The following is a 21,119-nucleotide window of genomic DNA, read 5'->3' as shown; positions in this document are numbered from 1 at the left end:
TAGGAGGCAGAATGTCAAAGCGTCCTAACATGGAGAACGGTACACCAGCTACATCCACAGGACGCAAACGGAGACTTGACATGGGCCCACTGGGAAACACTCTTAAACCGTCAGTATTAGTTCCCTCTGTTCAACCTTCTAGATACTCGCCGATACAGCGTTTTATTCCTTCGCTAGATTGGATTCACCGATGATATTTAATTGCTGATAATATCTATCCTGATCATGAAAGTAAGTATTTGTTTCAGAACACGTGACTCCATGAACCCGTACACCAAGCTGCCGTACACTGCCAAATACCACAAACTGTTAGATAAAAGAATGGACCTGCCTGTTTGGGAACACAAGGCCAAGTTCATGGAGCTGATCACTAATAACCAGGTTGTGGTGTTGGTGGGTGAGACCGGCTCAGGGAAAACAACTCAGGTCAGTTTGGTAGTGTTGAGACTTCTCACGAATATTTTTCTAGCTCTCATTTTCCATGTTTTCTGCCTCATCTAGGAGATATTGTGGTTCTTTTGTAAATGTGACTGTAATACATTGAATTATTTGAATTTTGAAATAAAAATTAACCAGGACTTCTGTTTTTAGATTCAGGAATGTTTTTAGAGGTTTCTTATTAAAAATAGAACTCTACATTCTCCGTCATTATTTCGTTCCAATAATTAGATGACATAGTCCTGGTTTATAAACAATGTGCCCGGCAGATCCCCCAGTGGTGTGTGGATGTTCTACCCGAGTTAAACGGAAAGAAGCAGAACTCTGTAGCCTGTACCCAACCCAGGAGGGTAGCCGCTATGAGCGTAGCTACACGTGTCGCTGAGGAAATGGACGTTAAACTCGGTACGGTTTGTAACTTGCTCAGGTGTATCTTCTAGACGAACTTCTTTCAAGAAATGAATAAGTTCAAGTCGCATCAACCATCACACTTATTTTTGCTTTGAAATAAATTTATTGGTTAATTAAACATCTCCAATGATCTTGTGATAACCAAGAATTTAAACTGAATAGAACGTTTTTAATCTGCCTTTATTTCTCTTTAAAAAGCCGTATTAATTTTTTAAAACTTGATCAGGAAATGAGGTGGGCTACACGATCAGGTTTGAAGATGTGACAGGGCCCAACACGTGCCTTAAGTACATGACTGATGGTATGTTGCTGAGGGAGGCTATGACCAACCCAATGCTGGAAGCTTACAAGGTCAGTTTTGAGGGTGCTACGCTATATTGTTTTTCTTAAAGTTGTGGGTATTTCTTTCAGCTGTTTTGGCAGTGTTACTGTGTAAGCCTTAAAGTTTCTGGTTTTTATTCTGGGTTTTTCCAAAAATTCATCATATAACATGGCAAACGTTATTGATTAGTTTCTTCTTCTAACATAATGATCCTAACAAATTTACACTTGAGTCCTAATAAACATAGATGATAACTTTTCTCGTCAGGTAATAATGATGGACGAAGCGCACGAACGGACTCTGGCGACTGATATACTGATGGGAGTGCTGAAGGAAGTGATCAAACGTAGACCTGACCTCAAAGTGGTTGTCATGTCTGCTACACTGGATGCTGGAAAATTCCAGAAATACTTTGATAAGGCTCCTCTTATGGTATTTTTCTCAGGAGACTTCTGATGTTGTTTTTAATATAATGCTGTGATCTTTGTATGTTTTTATTGATTTTACTTTATTAAATGTTAGACGACGAGAATATTATGTATAAATCCTTAAATTTTCTTCCTTCTATAATCTATAACAGTTGATTGTGTATTTCAGTCCATCCCGGGACGTACACATCCAGTAGAGATATTCTTCACACCTGAGCCGGAGAGAGATTACCTTGAAGCTGCTATACGTACAGTCCTGCAGATCCACATGTGCGAGGAAGAGGCCGGGGATATTCTGCTGTTTCTTACTGGGCAGAAGGTAAGGGTAACCTCTGAGATTTATATTGGGTAATCATATAATTATAATTATGGTCAGTACTCAATGATACAATTAAGATAATGCCTTGCTTGTGGTGGTTAATAATCATAACATGCATTTTATAATTTCTAAATTGGATAATTGCAGGAGATAGATGAAGCGTGTAAGCGTATGAAGAAGGAATTGGATAACTTAGGAAATGACGTAGGAATGCTTACCTGTATACCTCTGTACTCCACCCTCCCTCCTGCTATGCAGCAGAAGATATTTGACCCTGCTCCGCCTCCACGTAACGGCAAGGTCGGCCGTAAGGTCGTTGTTGCAACCAACATTGCTGAAACCTCCCTGACAATAGACGGAGTCGTGTTCGTGATTGATCCTGGATTTTCCAAGCAGAAGGTTTACAACCCCCGTATCAGAGTTGAGTCCCTGCTGGTAACTGCTATTTCTCAAGCTAGTGCGCAACAGCGCGCGGGTCGAGCTGGACGTACTCGTCCTGGCAAGTGTTTCAGACTGTACACTGAGAAGGCGTATCAGAAGGAAATGCAGCCGAATACCTACCCGGAGATCCTGAGGAGTAATTTAGGGAGTGTTGTTCTGCAGCTGAAGAAGATGGGTATTGATGATCTGGTCCACTTCGACTTCATGGACCCTCCCGGTATGTACTTCATCCCTAGCCACTTATTCCTAACGCACTATTTCATCCTACTTTTATTTCTGACTAATTTCACTGACTGTTTTTTCCGCAAAACACCCTGCAAATGTTTACATTCTAACATTCCTCAGCACCGGAAACCCTGATGAGAGCTCTGGAGCTGTTGAACTACCTACAGGCTCTAAGTGAGGAAGGAGAAATGACGGATTTGGGCGGCATGATGGCAGAGTTCCCTCTGGACCCATCCCTTTCCAAGATGAGCATCACTAGTACCGAATACAACTGTTCTAACGAGATTCTTAGCATTGTTGCTATGCTCAATGGTATGACATGCTACGAGTAGGAGTATGTTTGTAATCTTTAAGTCATTCTTAGATCTGATTGATGATCATTTCTCTATAACAAATTAGTTAAGGGTTGCATTAATTAAATGTTTGATTATATTGTGTTATGGGTAAGATAGTGATTGTTAAGATTGTTGTATTTTGAAGTGCACTTTGTGCAAGTGTCATACTCAGTGGTTGATGGAATGTCTCCGGGTGTGGTGCTTACTGACGCGGTGCTTACAAGCACAGTGCTGATCCGCGTGGTGCTTGCGTGTTTTACTTAATGAGCTTTTTAAAACTAGCAAGTAATTACCCGAGATGATGAAACCTTATTTAAATCCATATGTGTGTCTCATGACGCTGCACTCGTTTTGCGCTGCGCCAGCCTCAGCACCGCGCGAGGAGACAGCACTCTGACTGCTGGGTAACACTGGGTGTTCCCTTAGAATCTCTAACTACCGAACCCTCTGCGCGACAGTTCCACAGTGGTTCCTGCGGCCCAACGAGGCTAGGAAGCAGGCTGACGAGGCTAAGAGGAGGTTTGCTCACATCGACGGAGATCATCTCACTATGCTGAATGTCTACCATGCTTACAAACAAAGTGAGCGCCTATTATTTTTGTCTTGAAATTATAGATTAAGCCTTGCAATTCTGTAAATGAGAACAAAATTTTTAAAATTAGAATTAGAATTATAATCAAATTTACACAGCAATACAATAAGAACAAAAAATAATTTAAGAAGCTTCAATCTGCTGTGCAGGACATTCAAGTCAGTCGAAAACTGTTAGCAGAACACCCTTCTAGGGACATAAAGATCTAGCATGTAAAACATAATAAGTAATAAATTAATGAGTGATAAAATAAGATATGATTTAACAGTGAACTGTGGGCATGGAGGTAAATGCCAAGTGCAAGTGAATTTTAAAAACTTTTATTTTCACATTTGACTCACTTTTATTCTTCCCTTTTCAGATAACGAGTCAATGCAATGGTGTTTTGATAACTTTATCCAGCAAAGAGCGTGAGTATTTAATATTTGGCCAAATGAGGAGTTGTTTACACTTGATAGTTTCCAGTAAGTATTCAGTAAGTTATCTTACAATTAGACTGTATATTATCGTACTAACAATTTCTTGTGATGTATCTTTATACCCCTAGTTTGAAGCAAGCAGACAGCGTGAGAGATCAGTTGTCCAGAATTATGGATAGGTTCAACTTAAAACGGGTTTCTACAGACTTTACAAGCAAGGAATACTACCTAAACATCAGAAAAGCTCTTTGTACCGGCTTTTTCATGCAGGTACCCACTTATGCTAGCCTGCTTTGCTTTACAATGTATTCGATTGTAATGTGCAATTACTGTCTAACTTTATTGTTCCCTTTTAACTTAAATTTACAACTTTTCAGGTGGCACATTTGGAAAGAACAGGTCACTACTTAACGGTTAAAGATAATCAGGTGGTTCAGCTTCATCCCAGCGCATGTTTAGATCACAAGCCCCAATGGGTGCTGTATCACGAGTTCGTACTTACGAGCAAGAACTATATCAGAACATGCACTGACATCAGACCCGATTGGTAAGCTATTTATTCAATAATGATCTTGTTACTGACCCTCGTGAATCGTGATCTATCACTAATTTGTCATGCCGATGTCCCCGTCACAATGTAGTGGCTAAATGCCAACTGAAACTGCACGCGCGAAGTCGTTTTCATGAATTGAAGCTCATATAACTCACTCCTTCTAGCTGACTTTGTGCGCCGCGCAATGCCATATTCGGGCATACCTTTGTGTAAGCGTGGGAAAGTTAAAGCAAATCTTGGCTCAATCTGGTAATAGATAACAAATACGCAAACCAATATAATTCAGTTAACGAAACCATTTTAACCTTTTAAAACTAGATAGTCATCGAGTTGCAACTCTGTGAAAACATATAGATGGTTGTTCAACCGACTACCGAGTGAAATTTGAAGTCTTGCTAGTATGTAGTAGTTTTTGTGTCCCTCCACAATTTGATCCAACATCAGATATATTGAATATAATCTCTACCAGGAAATAAAATGTTTAATAATCTGCAATTCCCGCTGTACCTACATTAATTTGAGCGCTATAAACTAGACTTGAAATCCGTTACGACAAAATATTACGCTGTTAGTGACAAGTTAGGAGATAACACTGTAAAGCAATTACAGCCGTCAAAGCAACTAATTACAACACTACAAATCTATTACATTTATTGAGAATTGTATAATGTAACGTGATGGAAATATTTTAAACGGGCATATCCTGCCCAAACCCAGGATGCACTACATGAAGAATTCGTTGTAACTTTGTTTGAAAATCATTAATAAGACCGGACCGGTATATATACTGGATTATTAATTGAGTACATGGCGCAGAACATGATCGTCATTGAACGGTCTTAACAATGTACCGTCAGGCGTACAGTAATATAACAATAAGCTCGAAACGGCAATTTTAAGATTCGCGTTCGTACCAGTGTAATAGTTATTTTTAATCAGCTCGATTAATTTAGGTTACTGAAGATCGCCCCCAATTACTACAACCTGAAGAATTTCCCGAATTGTGAAGCTAAGCGCGAATTGGAGAAACTATACGAGAGGGTGGCAAGGGGCATGAGGAAATAGACTGACATTTTGTCATGCTTATGAGCAAGTTAATTATTATTGAAAAGTTATAATTTTCCTGCTACTATTTTAAAATACTCAAAATGATTTATGTTGCTATATAATGAGAATTATTGTAACTTTCAGAAAGGCAAAGTTAGAAGTTGGTTGCCATGTTAAAATATTTAGCATCAAGATATTAATCCAACTCCTCGACTTATATCCCTTTATTTTCATGAAATTGATATTTTCAACTTTGATATATTGATAGCAAGAGCTGGTCTTGGTCATTTAATTTATTGCTTCCACTTGACATAACTACATTCTTAAATACTGATCAGTAGATTGTGATCTTCAACGATTCAGATATTACGTAATCACTGTTATCCTCGGCCTCCCCCCTCCGTAATCAATCCTTTCCGTTTTTAAACTCTCCGGTTATGCATTGAATGACCATACGTGACAATTAAATTAATAGGTGATATTTAAAATCTAGAATCCTTTTCAATAGACTGGTTGTCTGAAGTAAAAACGAGTGTTAATTTAAATCACTTTTTAAAGAAACGGAGCTTATCTGATAGTATTAGTAGCACCTATTGTTATTAAGAATGAGCCGGGTTTTTTTCTGCTTTTGATAATATGTGATGTAAGGTTGATTCTCAATCTGAACTGGGAGACGAAACTTTTCCATGAAAATGGTACTTCGGAAACAGAATACGTGGCCTCTTCAGCTTAAAACTGCTGTATATTAGTTCTCTGTTTGGAATTTTATTTTGATTCAGATGTTGCTTCACTTGCTCCATGCTAACGTGCCGCGCTCGTCTTACAAAGCCGGGCGTACGTTACGCCACTGCAAGCGCTTTGGTTTGAGAAAATCGTATCGAATTATTAGTAACGTAATAATAATGTGCGTCTTTGATCAAATTGAATTTGATACACACTGTCAAGACAAATATCTCCGAGATATTTCTTATCTAGACAGTTGAAGCCCTACTGTACCGATGTATTTTCGAACGCTGATTCCGGTTCTATTCCCAATTCGCTCGCCCAAAAATTTCACGTGACTTTGGTTTTTATGGTTTTGCAGCCGTACAAAACGGTTTTACATAAACCCCTAATCCTAACCCCGAAGCTATCCATAACCCTTACCACAAACCCTAACCCGAGCGCTAAACAATCGAATTCATGTTTTACTAGCATGTCACGTGACCAAACCTTGTCATACGTTGAAAGACACGAGTGCGCGGCTCCCCCTGTATCGTCGAAACTCTACTATAGTGAAGCGACCGTGGGGGTCACCACGTGATACAAACCAAACCGGCTTTTTGCCCATAACTCTCCAGGGAAGCATTTTTATCCTACTTCGTGGGGGGTGATTCGGAATCAGCGTCCAAAAATACACCCATTTAGATCAATCTCATAGGGCCTTTTCACAAGAATTTTCTTAAAATTTGGGCGAGTGATTTAGTACATAGTAGGTGGTACATGGTAGGAGCGCACCCCAACCCCACATGATCATGACCGGGTTAAAATGGTCCCTGGCGTGATTATATTATATCTGCGAAAACCCGTCTCGGATCTCCATCAAGTGTGACTTTCGCCCGATACACTAAATGAAATGACAATGAAGGTCACGACGTGATACAAATACAAAAGCGGCTTACGTGATGCGCTTCTTTCAAGATCGTCGGCGCGCGTCTTGATAGATTATAAACCAGTACAAGTATCAAAAATAAAAATAGAATTTGATGACATCTTCACGATTCGCCATTGAAATTATACGTACATTTATGATTTAACAAAGCGCATCTAACCCTTTTCATGCGCGGCGCTCTTTTCGGACTTTTTGCATGAATTGAATAGGCAACCGTTGATTCACGATATCAATCTTTTGCGGCCGAGGGCTCAATGAGGCATTTCGCCGATCTATAAACGGCCCAGTAGTACATATATGCATCGCGCAACAAAAAAAACCATAATATCAAATATAAAGCGTTCGAGATTAGGAAGCTAAATAACAAATAAATAATTATATCATATTATATTGACATACTTACTTGATACTTGATACAGATAAGGTCTCCTCAATCATTCGAGTGGCCTGCACCAAGGAATTGCCGCTTATGTCGTATCATCTCTCTCCAGTGCTTTCGGTTTCCTGCCAACTCTCGGACCTTATCAAATACAATGTCTGGATCTCCTGTGAATGTTACTGCGTCTTCTAGGACACAGGTTCGCCAATTCTTTTTTGGCCGCCCACGTGATCTTCGGCCGTGAGCAGGTGTCCAATCAAATAGATACTTTGGTAGCCTGGTGTCCGGCATTCTAGAAACATGTCCAAACCAGCGAAGACGGTTGGCACTGATGTAGGTTATAACCGGGTTTATTCTTGCCCGCTCCAACACTTGAACATTGCTCGTCCGGTGGAACCACTTAATTCGAAGGATTCTCCTCAAACAGTTTTGATGAAAAACTTCGAAGCGATGTAGTTGCTTTGAAGTAGTGTTCCAGACTTCGCTTCCATAAAGTAATATTGTTAGAACCGCTGCAACATATATCCGTATTTTGGTGTTAGTTTGGATATTGCGATTCTTCCAAATATTACCGAGCTGATTGAATGCTCCTGAGGCTTTCTGGATCCGTGCAGACAACTCCCGGTCAATAGTCCCATCACTTGATATAATCGACCCAAGGTAAGTGAAGTTGCTGACTTGCTGGATAGCCGTGTCTCCTACTGTAATGTCCACTGTTGATGCTTCAGTATATGGCCTCTGTGATGTATTCTTGCCGATGGCCATAACCTCTGTTTTCTTCGCATTGATTCTGAGGCCAGCCTGAGCCGCATACTTGCATAAAAGATCAGTCGTCTCCTGGAGACCGTCCTTGGTGTTGTCCATGATAGCCAAATCATCTGCATAGTCAGTATCCAGGACGACTGTATCCTGACCAGAGCTGGTGGTAGCTCTCTGCAGCACTGCCCCGTGTGACAACACTTTGTTATCCTCAGCCCGCTGCGCAGGCAGGTTGATGCAAACATTAAAGATAGGTGGACCCTGAATATCCCCCTGCCCAGAACCAGATGTAACGTCAAACCACTCAGAGAGCTCGCCATTATGTCTGACAGCGCTGACGGTGCCGCAAAAGAATGCTTGCATTATGCGAATTTATTTACAAGGCAAGCCATAATGACTGAAAGCTTTCCAGATAAACTCCCGATTAAGTGAATCGAATGCCGCTTTAAAGTCAACAAAATTTATGTAAAGGGGGAGATTAAACTCAATGCTGTTGTGAATAATAGTACGGAGCGAATAAATCTGATCTATGAAAGACCTGTTTTTCCTGAACCCGCACTGATTCTCTCGGAGCAGTTCTTCAAGCCCCGCATTCATCCGTCGCAACACTATTATCTGATAGAGTTTTGATGCCGTGGAGCGTAGGGTAATGCCCCTGTTGTTCGAGCAGTATGATGTATCACCCTTTTTCGGGACAATAACAATGATACCCTTAACCCAATCCTCTGGCACATTCTCTGTCTCCCATACACGTGCAAACAGTTTCTCAAGCCTGTCTAAAAGACCAGGAGCCCCATACTTCAGCTGTTCGTTGGAAATTTCATCAATTCCAGGGCTCTTGTGATTCTTCAGACTCTTTAAAGCTTCAGAGATCTCTGTTCTGCTAGGGGGTATATCACTATCACTCAGATACGGAAAACATTGTGCGACCTCTAGACTGTCTAGGTCTGAAAGGTCCACGTCTCCTATCTGCAGGTTTAGTAGTTCAGCGAAGTGCTCACCCCATCGTTTTCGTTGAGCAGCGGGGTCAGAAATCAACTTCTCGGTTTTATCTCTGACAGCAGTTGACTTCCGACTTTTCTTGCCTGACAAGGACTTGATCATCTGCCAGACCTCCCTCTGCTGACCGTGTGAAGAAGCTGTTTCCAGATCGGCTGCAACCCGTAAAGCCCAGTTCTCATCGTCCTTCTTGCAGCTCTTCTTAACACGCTTATTAGCAAGAGAATACTCAGATCTATTGAATCCATCACTTGGGCATTTCTGCTTGACCTTACTCCGCTCCGTGATGAGATCCTTTGTCTCTTGTGACAAGTGCTGCTTCTTCCTCCGGCGCGGGCGTTGACCCAAAACCTCCAAAGAAACCTCCCTGATGCCCTCCTTGACCAACTCCCACTCTCCATCCAGACTCTCTTCCACCGGCAGACCACTGAATCGGTTATGCAGTGCGATGCAATACTCCTGCACCTTAGATTGGTCACGCAGAAGCTCGATAGCTGGTGCTTTTCTATGTGACCCTTGTATCTTTTGATTCCCATCAGTTTGATCCTCATAGGACTCTTGACCAAGTAGTGATCAGAGCCTATGTCTGCACCTCTATAAGTTCGAACATCAAGAAGAGAGTGACTCCACTTGGTAGAGATACAAACATGATCTATCTGATTGACAGTACGGCCATTGGGAGACCTCCAGGTGCCTTTATGGATGTCCTTGTGTTGAAACAATGTTCCCCCAACTGTCAACTGATACATGGCACAGAAATCCAACAGTCGAAGTCCGTTATTACTTGACGTCTCATGTAAGGACTCTCCTCCAATTACCCCAGACCAAGATGAGTTGTCGCGACCAATCTTCAATCTTGGCGTTGAAGTCACCAAGAAGAATCTTCACGTCGTGACTAGGTAGGCTGTCGAATGATCCACCCAACTGCTGATAAAAATCGTCCCTTAACGCTATCCTGCGCATCCTCCGTAGGAGCATAGGCCACCACAACAGAAATATTGATGTGCCGACTATGTAGTCTAGCTGCTAGGATACGCTCCGACATAGGGGTGTAAGAGATAAGCGAATTCTTGACGGTTTTTGACAAAACCAACCCAACACCCTGCCTCCTATGCCCATCCGATCTCCCTGAATAAATGAACAATGACCCATTATCCAGCATTTCCTCACCAGTATGTGTTTCCGTAAGACCCAAAACATCCAACTTGTACTTAGAAACATTCTGTGACAATTCATAAAGCTTCGATGTGCTGCTTTCCAGAGACAGAACATTCCACGTCCCCAAGTTAAGTCTGTTTTTTATAAAATTGGAAGGGGATGATCTCCCTTTTTCGGCGTTCACGTTGGTGATGTGTGAACTAATAACACTGTGGCAATAAGGTGACCTCTTCGTTCTCATCTGCGTCCTGGGGTCCTTGCAGCTTTGCCCAGACCGCTTCATACTGGAATCACCATTCCTTGCATTCCGAGAATCACTCCTATCACGGTTTTCCTTGTTGTTTCTGTAGCGTTGTTATTTGAGGTGGAAGGGATGCTGGCCCTTCGCACCCGATGAACCGCATGCAGTCCTAACGAGACAGATGTCCCGGTTATATTTTTCGACCTGTACTGGTCTAGAGCCGCAGTGTTCTGTTACCGTTGACAAAGCTAGCTATAATTTTTTTGAAGGATAATTGTTTATTTTTGATATGTAAATTTTGTTCAGTGCCGCGCCGTCGGAGTAATTTATTTATTTTCCCTAAATTTTAAGTTTAAATATTTGCACTTCAACTTTGAAGAACTCCGATGTCCGATGCGCCGCGCACATTATCGATCATGCTTGCTTCGCTACGAATGTGGCAAAGCAAGCACGACTGTAGTAGTAAAGCTAACAAGAATTGCGCCCGTTGTTTCGTTGTCAGTTGTGGGGGACGCTAGATTTCCATTCACTTCAACTACAATACAAGCTCTAATCAACTGATCACTTCATAATATGAACATTATGTTTTAAATAGGGAAACACTTGTGATTGAATTCAATTGCCGCAGAACTTAATTTGTATTTGTAATTCAAGAAATTGTAAGCAAAAATTGAACTATACTCATGTTTTACAATTTTACACATCAGTACACTATACTACGCATGTCACATACAAATTGGGCGTATATTGCCTAATACTAGGAGGTGCACGATAAAAATAAACTTGCTCGGATTTTAAAAATTTTTGTACCACTGTTTTCTAGAGATTGTGAGAATTTCCCCAATACCAAATTTGTCATACCTTTTTGGAAAGATCAGTGAGTTTCGCCTAGGTGCCATATTTGATGGTGCGCGGCTTTTGGAGCAAAAGTAGCTGTAAAAGTCGCGTAATTTGACCCAAATTCGTCTAAATTTGACCATTTTTGTCGTATTATTCGGATTTATCTTCAGTTCCTTAAATGAGATCATTCTGGAAATTGGCGACGACCTTCCAATAGGGCTTTCACAACTGTCCGAAAAATTTGGTGGATATCGGAGTTGATATAGTAATCAAAATGGGGCAAAATACGCTACTTTTAGCTGTAACATAATGTCTGATGGTTGGATATGCTTTAAATTTTTCGGACACTTTCCTTGTAAGTTTTTAAGTAAGCCTACCAATTTTTGTTGCAATTGGAGGTCGGGAAGGATACTCAATATCTATTTGTTTGAAGAAAATTGTGCTGGCCGAAATTAGCGCTAAAAAACCATCCTACAGTCGGCACGCGCGGCTCACTGTCGATGGCGCACTACCTACTAATACATTATAAAATACACTCGCGCCGCGCATACACTGTCTACAGGATAATATATATACATTACATCTTCGCAATTAGCTACCCTTGCGCGCCATACGCGCGTGTAGTTGACTAACGAAAGGAAGGCCGTAATGACAACATATTCAGACCCCCCTACCGCTATCTCCAAAATCCACGTTTTTCTGCAAAAACGACCATTCGTAACCCTTCACTTTTGCCTTTTTATAAAAGAGTGTGAACGGAAAAAATTGTAGCGCGATGGACTACTGGGCCACGCTGCGCATCCAATAATGCTTCTCGCAACCACATATTCGCTAGATCGGCGATATGCACCACTGGGCCTGATTGCCGAGCTGTGAAGGATTGACATCGTGAATCGCTAAAAAATTAACGTATTTTAAATAAATACATGGAAAGAGCATTTTTTGATGTAAGAGTGTTTCACGCTCCTGCTCCAACCAACGCCGCTAAACCAATTCCTATGATGTATTTGGCTCACGAGACTGAGAAGAAAAGACCATATAATGCAAGGGTCCTAGAAGTGGAAAAAGCTACCTTTACACCTTTAGTTTTCTCCACAACAGGAGGCATGGGAGTCGAAGCGCAACGCTTGATTTAATTTTAAAGCTCGCACAAAAGATGGAATCTCCAACGGGTCAGCGTTATTCAGACTCAGTTACATATTTTAGAAAGCGCTTGCGCTTTGAGGTATTAAAGACAACGGTTATTTCGATAAGGGGGGACAGAGGGCCCAAGTTGCGATATAAACCAGACAATATTGAAGATTTAGATTTAAATATTGAGCCCTTTGGCTAGAGAATACTTTCTTGCATATTTTCGATAGTTTTTAATATTGGTAATATTAATGAATTGTAATTGATTGATATGTAATATTTAGGCCCGTGGCCAGTTTTCACAAAGATTTAATGTTGTTCATTCATTGTGTAAATTTGTATGTAATTGATCGATTTAAAAGATTTAAATAAATACAATTTCTTTTAACTTAAATTATTTTAGGATTATACCATTTTACTTGATTGTGTATCATACTATTGTATCAGTACTGTACTATTATACTATAATGAATAGTTTTCCACTATTGTGTCTCTGTATCCTTGGCGCAATATGATAATTGAAGTGTTGGTCGCACAGATGTAGCTGCGGCTTTGTTTAAATTCCTTTGCAACAGTACTCAAGATTTCTGTGTCTCTACTCTCTGAATGAATTGCGTCTTGTATAACCTCCACTTTTGCATGACAAGGTATGGTTGATGTTGGTTGGTTCTTCCACCGACACTTCAAGGAATTTTACAGTTCTCTTCTTCTACAACTGCATGTATTGTATAGTAGTAGTGTTTTGTAAACAATACATAGTACTTAAATGTACTTAGTTTGTACAGCCGTGCTACCAATCTTAGTATGTATTATGCCCAGACTAGGTTAATTTATGGCTCTCAGCCGCTGCCAGTGTCTCTTTGGTTTACTCAGCCGAATGATCGGAGAATGATTCGTACAGCCGTGCCACCAATCTTAGTATGTATTATGCCCAGACTAGGTTAATTTATGGCTCTCAGCCGCTGCCAGTGTCTCTTTGGTTTACTCAGCCGAATGATCGGAGAATGATTCGTACAGCCGTGCCACCAATCTTAGTATGTATTATGCCCAGACTAGGTTAATTTATGGCTCTCAGCCGCTGCCAGTGTCTCCATACTCAGCCGACTGATCGGAGAACCAGGATTGAGAACTGGACCTGCCCAAAGGACCACAAAACTTTTTAGTGTACTTCTTCAGTACATGTTCATTATACATTGTAGTTTGTGTATATATTTGATAGTTTAAAGTTCAGAAGTAAAGTAAAATCATTAGTGGCGTAACAAAAGGCCCGGAGGAGTGGGGGGGGGGGGGGGGGGCTAACAGGCAATTTTACGCTACCGAAAGTAATTAAGTGTTATTTGCTCTGCCAATTGCATCACTTGATTTAATTGAATGTATATATTGTTTTGAATGATCTTTTTACGTACATTGTACGGGGGGGGGGGGGGGGGGGGGGGGGGGGGGGGGGATCAGGTACCAAGTGCCGGACATCACGTCGACTAAGTGTAGTTTTGGATATTTTTCACTAGACCCACCTACCCCCTTTGCGGTACTAACTGTTTTTTTGGACAATACGTAAGACACCCACCCCTTTTGCCGCCTTTTGCGGTACTAACTGTCGAAAAATCGTGGTACTAACTGTTTTTAGGTATATAGAATAAGATACCCACCCATAAATTGCTTTAAACAGCTCATTAAACATTGGAAATGGGAAAATTATACCCACTATTTTGTAGGGGTTTTGTTTTCAATGTAGTCGAATTAGATAAAACGTTACACAGAAAATTTTAAAATTACAAAAAACCCAAAAAAAACTCACAAAAAAAAATTTGAGTACCATGTACTAACTGTGTTTTTGGGAGAAAAAATGACCCACCCACCAACGTCATGTCCGGTACTAAGTGTATGATCCCCCCGCATTGTAGTGTACTACATAGTCAAGGCTCAACTAGGATCCCATCTCACTGTCCTCTTGCTGTGCGTCAAACCGTCGTTTGAATGTGGGGCAATTTTGTAAAACTTAACTGAGGTACTATCAAAACTGCGCATTTTGCTCTAGAAACACACTTTTTTTAGAGATTTTACCGGCTTAAATAACTTAAAATGTCCAATTTTACGCTTCTACTTTAAGAGAGGAGGGGGCACTTTTTCAGCGGGGTGCCAACAGGCAACGTTACGCCACTAGTTAAGTAAAACAAAAGGCAGCGTTATCGAGTATGCAGCAGTGTTTTATATTAACTGTACTGCAGAGTCGCGATCCAAGAGATTCAATCTCTCCTCCAGGGTTCTCTATTTTTTGAGGTTCACCCTTTTTGTCGATTTCATCTTTGCCCGTGATGTTAAAATGAATGAACTCTGTTTGTCTTTGTTGACAAATAAGTGCCACTCCTCAGTCCTCCAGGATCTCTTTAACTAATATAAGTCGTTTTGAGAGTTTTTTAGGAATCAAAAATCGCAGGGGCTGCAGTCAGTAGGAGGGTCCTCTACCAAAACACCCTGGTCCTTTGAAAACGTCCATCCTTCCCCACAAGCTACTTCTGTTGACCATATCTTAAATTTATATTACTAGGGAGTAGCTAAGGATCCATTGAATCTATGCGATCCCCTTGGTCGACTCAGCCGAATGATAGGAAACTTAATTGAGGGTTAAATGAGGAGGGGTACCTGTTAAAAGTTCAAGAAACTTCTATACTATAACTATTAACTATTAATTATTATGTAAACAGTAAAAGACTGATCTGCTGCAGTCAACTTATCGCAGCAATACCATTTAAAATTTTAATTAATTAATATTGGTTACAGATAGGAAGAAGCCAATGAATATGTAATATTGTTTTTTCCACTCTGTCAAACCATCCAGCCCTGTGAACTGGAGGGTAAGTAATTCATGATTATTTTTTATTGTCTTGTTAAATTTATTGTTATAAGTAAATGTTTCGTTTTGTTTCGTTTCGTTACCTTGAAATCTGTAATAATTATTAGTTTAAACCCTATGTAGTTTTGCATTCAACTTTGAGCTTCCTTCCTAATAACAGTGTGTTGCAGTTTGTGTTGGAAAGGGTGATGTAAAGGGCAGTACGAACATTACAGAGACTGCAATGTGGTTGGCATGGTACAGAGAATCACTGGCTCCTGATAACCATGATGCTCTCAGGCTAAAGGAGGCAAAACTTCCCAAGATAACTGGTTCCTCTCCGCAACTTCACAAACGAAGGTTTGTAAAATTCATGTTTAACATTGTTCTGTTTTTGTCTCATTTTGGTGATGTTGAAATGACTAATTGGCCACTCTTCATCTCCTCATACTTCATTAGTTCATTTTTGCCCTCATCGGTTAAAAATTGAGCCAAAACAGTGAAATTTGGGCTGCGGAAAGCTGAAATCTGAAAATGTCCTACCGGTAGCGGTAGGACATTTTCATAATTTTCCTTTCATTAATCTTTTCTTCGGATATTCGGCTTCTAGTACCTCGATGGTGACTTCTGTCACTCACACTGACCTCACTGATTGGTCTCTGGTAAAAATTCAGCTAAAACTGTGAAATTTTGGTCAAGGAAACGGCAGAAAAGCTTCCATTCAAAAATCTGCCAAAACGTTTCTTTCTATTCTTCAGATGATTTTCCGTTTATCAAAGCTTTCTTTGATAATCAAACTTTCAGTACCTTAATTGTTTGCTGTGCCATCCACAGTGAACTCATTATTGTTAATTGAAGAAAAGTTGAGTCAAAACAGTGAAATGTGGGCTGGGCGGCGGAAAGCTTAAATCTGAAAATGTTCTACCGGAAGGACATTTTCATAATTTTCCTTTCATAAAATTTTTCTCCGGATATTTGGCTATCAATACCTCCCATACCTGGATGGTGACTTTCGTCACTCACATTGACATCACTGATTGGTCGTTGGTAAAATATTTGGTACTGGAAAATTCATGTTTTGGTTATGTTGCAATGACTAATTGTCCACTGACCAAGGTCCGCTTGCACTCCACATCTTTACATCTCTTTATACTTCATAGTTTATTACTTCAGTTTTGTCCAACTGTAAAATTCGCGGAAATTGAAATTTCATATTTGGTCCCATTCCACGGGAATTTAATTTTATCTCATTTCATACTACCTTTTAATCTCTAAACTGGGAGTTCTCTGAATTAAATATGAAGGTATAAAAGGTGAGGCTGTTCTCTAACAGGAAGTAAGCTGTACATATTGGTACAGTTAATCTATTAATAGCAACCATTTCCTGAAACTAACAGTCTAACTTGATCCAGGTACCTAGTCGACTGGGTGGCAACTATTTGCGAGCGCTGTGACATAGCTTCAGAGACTCTTCATCTGGCGATCACATGTCTAGACCACTTCATGGATAAATACAGTATAGAGGACGCTCAATTACATCTCATAGCACTCTGCTGTCTTCTTATTGCTGGTAGTTATTAAATTTAGCATTTTAGAAAGTATTCAATGAAGAAATTGATTGGCTCGGTGATCTGTAATTCTTCAGTTTTTTAAGTTCTGCAGTCTTACTGTTTGAAACTATTGAGTCATCAACTTCTCTTCTGGGAACCCCTTCAAGGACATCGTCGAAGGGGAAGACCACATCTCACATACATTGACATCCTTCGGAAGGACACGGGGCTTGACGACAGCAAAGAGATTAACAAACTCATGCTGGATAGACAGATTTGGAAGAAGACTATTTCTGTTCGGACGCTGAAGCCGCCCTAAGTCGAGTCGAGTGTTTGAATCTTAGAATTTATGTAACTGACCAAAAGTTTGTGATTACCATTTATTTTAAAACTACAGCCCCCTTTCTGCAGCTAAGTTTGAAGAATGCGACGTAAAGATTCCTCGAATACAAACTCTCAACTACTTTGTACAGAACGCATTCCTTACCAATGAGTTCCGGCAAATGGAACTGCTCCTGCTGGAATTCTTCTGTTGGAATCTCGTCTTGCCTACTTCTGGTAATTTTAATATCGTTTTGTAAACATAAAGAACACCTGAGTATGATTTCTATCAAATGTCGGTGGATATAATTTTATAGGCCCTAAAACTTCCAAAAAAAGTATTTTTTCTAGAAGAAATTTATTGGAATAAAATTCTTCTTTTGGGCTTATATTTCCCTGACGAATATCCTTACAAGCATTGTTTGATAGTTGAATCCTTTACTAGGAAGGTTTATTCAAGTTTTAGATTTATCAGGGAATACATCTAAAACTTGAAACAAAAAATATAGTATTGCGTTAGAAGTTACGCTCAGTAAAATTACTCCCGTGTCCCAGTAAAAACGGGTGCTAATATTAATTAAAATTTCCTACACTTACAATTGACAATAGAGTTATTTAACCGCTGCCGCCGCCATGGGCGTGTGGCTTAGCAGTTAGCTCTGGCTGGACCCTGTACCCCTATGGCCGCGTCGTTGCCGGTGGGCAGTAGTGTTGGAAAAGAATAAAATTAACTTGTTAATCGAATATTATTGATTAATATATTTTATGACGATGAATTATGAATTTCGATTAATTTACATTTATTTGGTCTCCTATTATTAAACTGCAGAAGCTGGTTGCCTCAACACCGTAGTATGACTGAATGGTCCAGCCGTGATTAGTAAAAAGGAAACAAAATATAACCTATAATTTATAACCTGATAACCATCAACTGAATAATCGTTTAAATTAATAAGTATTAAAACACAAACCATCATGTGCCGTTTAGCAGTAGGGTGTGGCTCACTAGGACCACTGGGCCAATCGGCGAAAAGGGGTTCGGAAAAGCCATTATTGGCACTCGAATACTTGATCTTGTCGATGGTGCACTGGGCCTTTTGAGCTGCCATCCTTCAGCTTTTATCGATTGAAATTGTTATTAATCCAAGTTGAGGCAATCAGACGACGCGCGGCTTTTTATTTATGGTTATCTATGGTTATTTATGATATGTTCAATCTGTAATAAAGATCAAAATTCAAATTTGTATTTTTTTTAAACGATCTTAATCAGATATTATGTTTCAGCTCACTATATTGAGTATTACAAGATGGCAGCTCTGAGCAGAGATGATAATCTGAACGGAGAAAAGGTACGTGTTTTTTGCAGCTTTATCGGGTCAAATCGTCTCCCAAAATGAAGCGTTATGTTATAACGAATAAACGCTGCTTGTCATACATTAAAACGAGTAAAACTACCGTAAAAACGCGTTCCCCATCTTTTTTAGCGACTTGAAATTGTCTAACGAATTTTACTAAACTGATATCGTATATTGAATCTTTATATTAATCTTGTTCTAGGTGACGGTTAACATGGAGGCGAAGATCATGAAATACATAGCAAAATACTGCAAATATTTTCTAGACATTTCGCTCCAAGGTTTGTTATGAAATAAGATCACGTCCTTAATGTTCTGTTGTCATGGTAACTAATACTCTAAACTGATTTGCTCTATATCATGACTTGCTCTATTACGTTGAGTTTCTCAGTCTCGCAGCAACACAGCACATTAACTATTGATGCTAACGTAACTCATATTTCAGATTTCGCGTTTTCGCAGTTAGCACCATCATTGGTCGCTGCAGGAGCCATCGCCTCTTCAAGGCACTGTTTAGGGCTGATTCCATCCTGGACCCCTCAATTGCGTGAGGTGACTGGATTTACAGTATCACAAGTGCAGCCAGTCGCTCTAGCTCTTATCAGGTAATCCACTGAAAGAAGTGATTTATCTTATGATTCTATTCCATGTTGGGTTTATTGAAATATCGCTTCGGACAAAATTCACTCATGCTATGTAGCAGTGTTAATATTGTAAACAACAGCATCGTAAATATCGTTGTTTTGAAATTTGGCGCGTCGATAGACTAAATGTAACGCGCAAATATAGTGTTACTATGTCACTACGGTTGTGGCAAGTATTGCTTGGGAATTTGCGCACGCGCGCGATATATGTTCCGGCCGTGCGCGCGCGCGTGTGGACTACTTAATTTGATTTATTTCAACAGCCCGCTTCAACGGGGGTTCTCGAAATAGAGTCTAATTTTGTAGACCTCCCGTAACAAGTGTTAAATTAGTAAGCCAGAATTCGGCCCTTCTATGCCTTCAACAAATATGTCATAAATATTGAATTTGAATTCTTTGTGTGTACTATCATTAACTCTAATCCCTAGTGTGTACTATCATTATAGAGCGAGGGATGCCGAGGCCGAGAATGTGGAGGTCCCCTCTGATATGATGTCCAAGATTCAGACCTCTGCAGATGGTCCAGAACAGTCAGTCTTAGCCTGACCGGTGAGCCTTTGCTCCTTCAATTGTGATTATTAGTAATGTACATAATGTGGAATTCTGTCTCTTACAATTACAATGTACAGTACATTGTAATTGTAAGAGACAGAATTCCACACTATCCAAGAAACAAAACCAATAAAAATTTTGTTACATGTTTTTGACCCTGTGCTTGATTAAATTTTCGGCACGATCCCACACTCCACCCTTACGTCCTTTTACCTTACTAAAATATTCCACGCAACACTCTATTAACACAATTGATATACGAGACTGGAGTATTATCACAAGGATAGTTATTTATAAATGTATTGTTGTAATAGGACAATGTTGCTTTCACGCCGGTGGGTGTTTGTTATTTTTTTGTTGTTTTCGTTTCCAGAATTTGGGTTGACATTTCGCAAAAAAGCGTGATTTGAGATTAATCATTCCTGGGTTTTTGTAAAATATTGCGTGTAAATTCAGATGCTTATTTTTTCTAGATGTGTAAAATACTATAGGCTGTCTAAAAATGGGCTGGAAAGTTCAGTATTTCCATTGATCGTCGTCACTATTTGTTAATTTCTGTACTCTAAAATCATCATGCTATGATTGTTACTTTTGTTAGGCTTTTCCTTCTGGTCTTGAAAATGATGGCGATCTTTTTGATCCTAAAAAGGGCCATTTAACTCTTCAATAGAGACTTGATGTTTCAGTGATGTCGAACTAGATGGTGTGTTTAATGTTTTGAACTTACCCCCTCTAGCTCTCGTAGTGACGACGAAGAATGTAGATACTGCGCTTTAAGATCTTTAGATATTAAATATGTTAATGACAAGCTTTGATACTGGATCAACTATAAAATATGATGGAGTAGGATTAGATCTGAAACCTTATCGGTGATGATTCAAATGGTTATAATAGTGAGAGACAGAGAATGGCAAATTATGACTATTTGACTGGCTCAGCGCAGAAAAATACCGATGGATTGAAGCTGAAAGTTTCGACTTCGAAGATTTGCGTTAGGGATCGTTCACATATTACGTAATCAATATTTTAGCAATTTTTACCCCCCTCCCCCCTTCCGTAATCAACCGTAATCAAGACCCAACCCCCCCCCCCTCCTGATAGCAATATTACGTAATCATGGACCTGAACCCCCCCGCACCCCCCCCCCCCCCCCCCCCCCCCCCCCCCCCCCCCCCC

The 21,119-nt window shown here is 40.1% G+C and overlaps 2 protein-coding genes across 2 annotated transcripts; both read left to right on the top strand.

Moving 5' to 3' along the window:
• LOC134811955 (putative pre-mRNA-splicing factor ATP-dependent RNA helicase PRP1) lies at positions 1-6,308 on the top strand. The gene is made up of 13 exons (XM_063819126.1): positions 1-109; positions 249-426; positions 708-843; positions 1,076-1,200; positions 1,439-1,603; positions 1,769-1,918; positions 2,066-2,576; positions 2,705-2,896; positions 3,378-3,500; positions 3,873-3,921; positions 4,059-4,200; positions 4,308-4,477; positions 5,437-6,308. The coding sequence occupies exons 1-13, from the start codon at positions 12-14 to the stop codon at positions 5,546-5,548; spliced, it is 2,151 nt and encodes a 716-aa protein (XP_063675196.1). The 5' UTR covers positions 1-11; the 3' UTR covers positions 5,549-6,308.
• On the top strand, positions 5,118-19,937 carry LOC134811965 (cyclin-J-like). The gene is made up of 9 exons (XM_063819137.1): positions 5,118-5,145; positions 15,474-15,543; positions 15,713-15,881; positions 16,934-17,091; positions 17,483-17,629; positions 18,677-18,741; positions 18,950-19,028; positions 19,193-19,352; positions 19,838-19,937. Exons 3-9 carry the CDS (start codon positions 15,766-15,768, stop codon positions 19,935-19,937), a joined length of 825 nt encoding a protein of 274 aa, XP_063675207.1. The 5' UTR covers positions 5,118-5,145; positions 15,474-15,543; positions 15,713-15,765.
• The last annotated feature ends 1,182 nt before the right edge of the window (positions 19,938-21,119 follow it).

This window comes from Bolinopsis microptera, chromosome 1 (assembly GCF_026151205.1).
Source record: "Bolinopsis microptera isolate Bmic1 chromosome 1, MBARI_Bmic_1.0, whole genome shotgun sequence".
NCBI lineage: Eukaryota > Metazoa > Ctenophora > Tentaculata > Lobata > Bolinopsidae > Bolinopsis > Bolinopsis microptera.
Note: the sequence above shows the minus strand (reverse complement) of the source record. Positions and strands in the feature narration are given on the sequence as shown.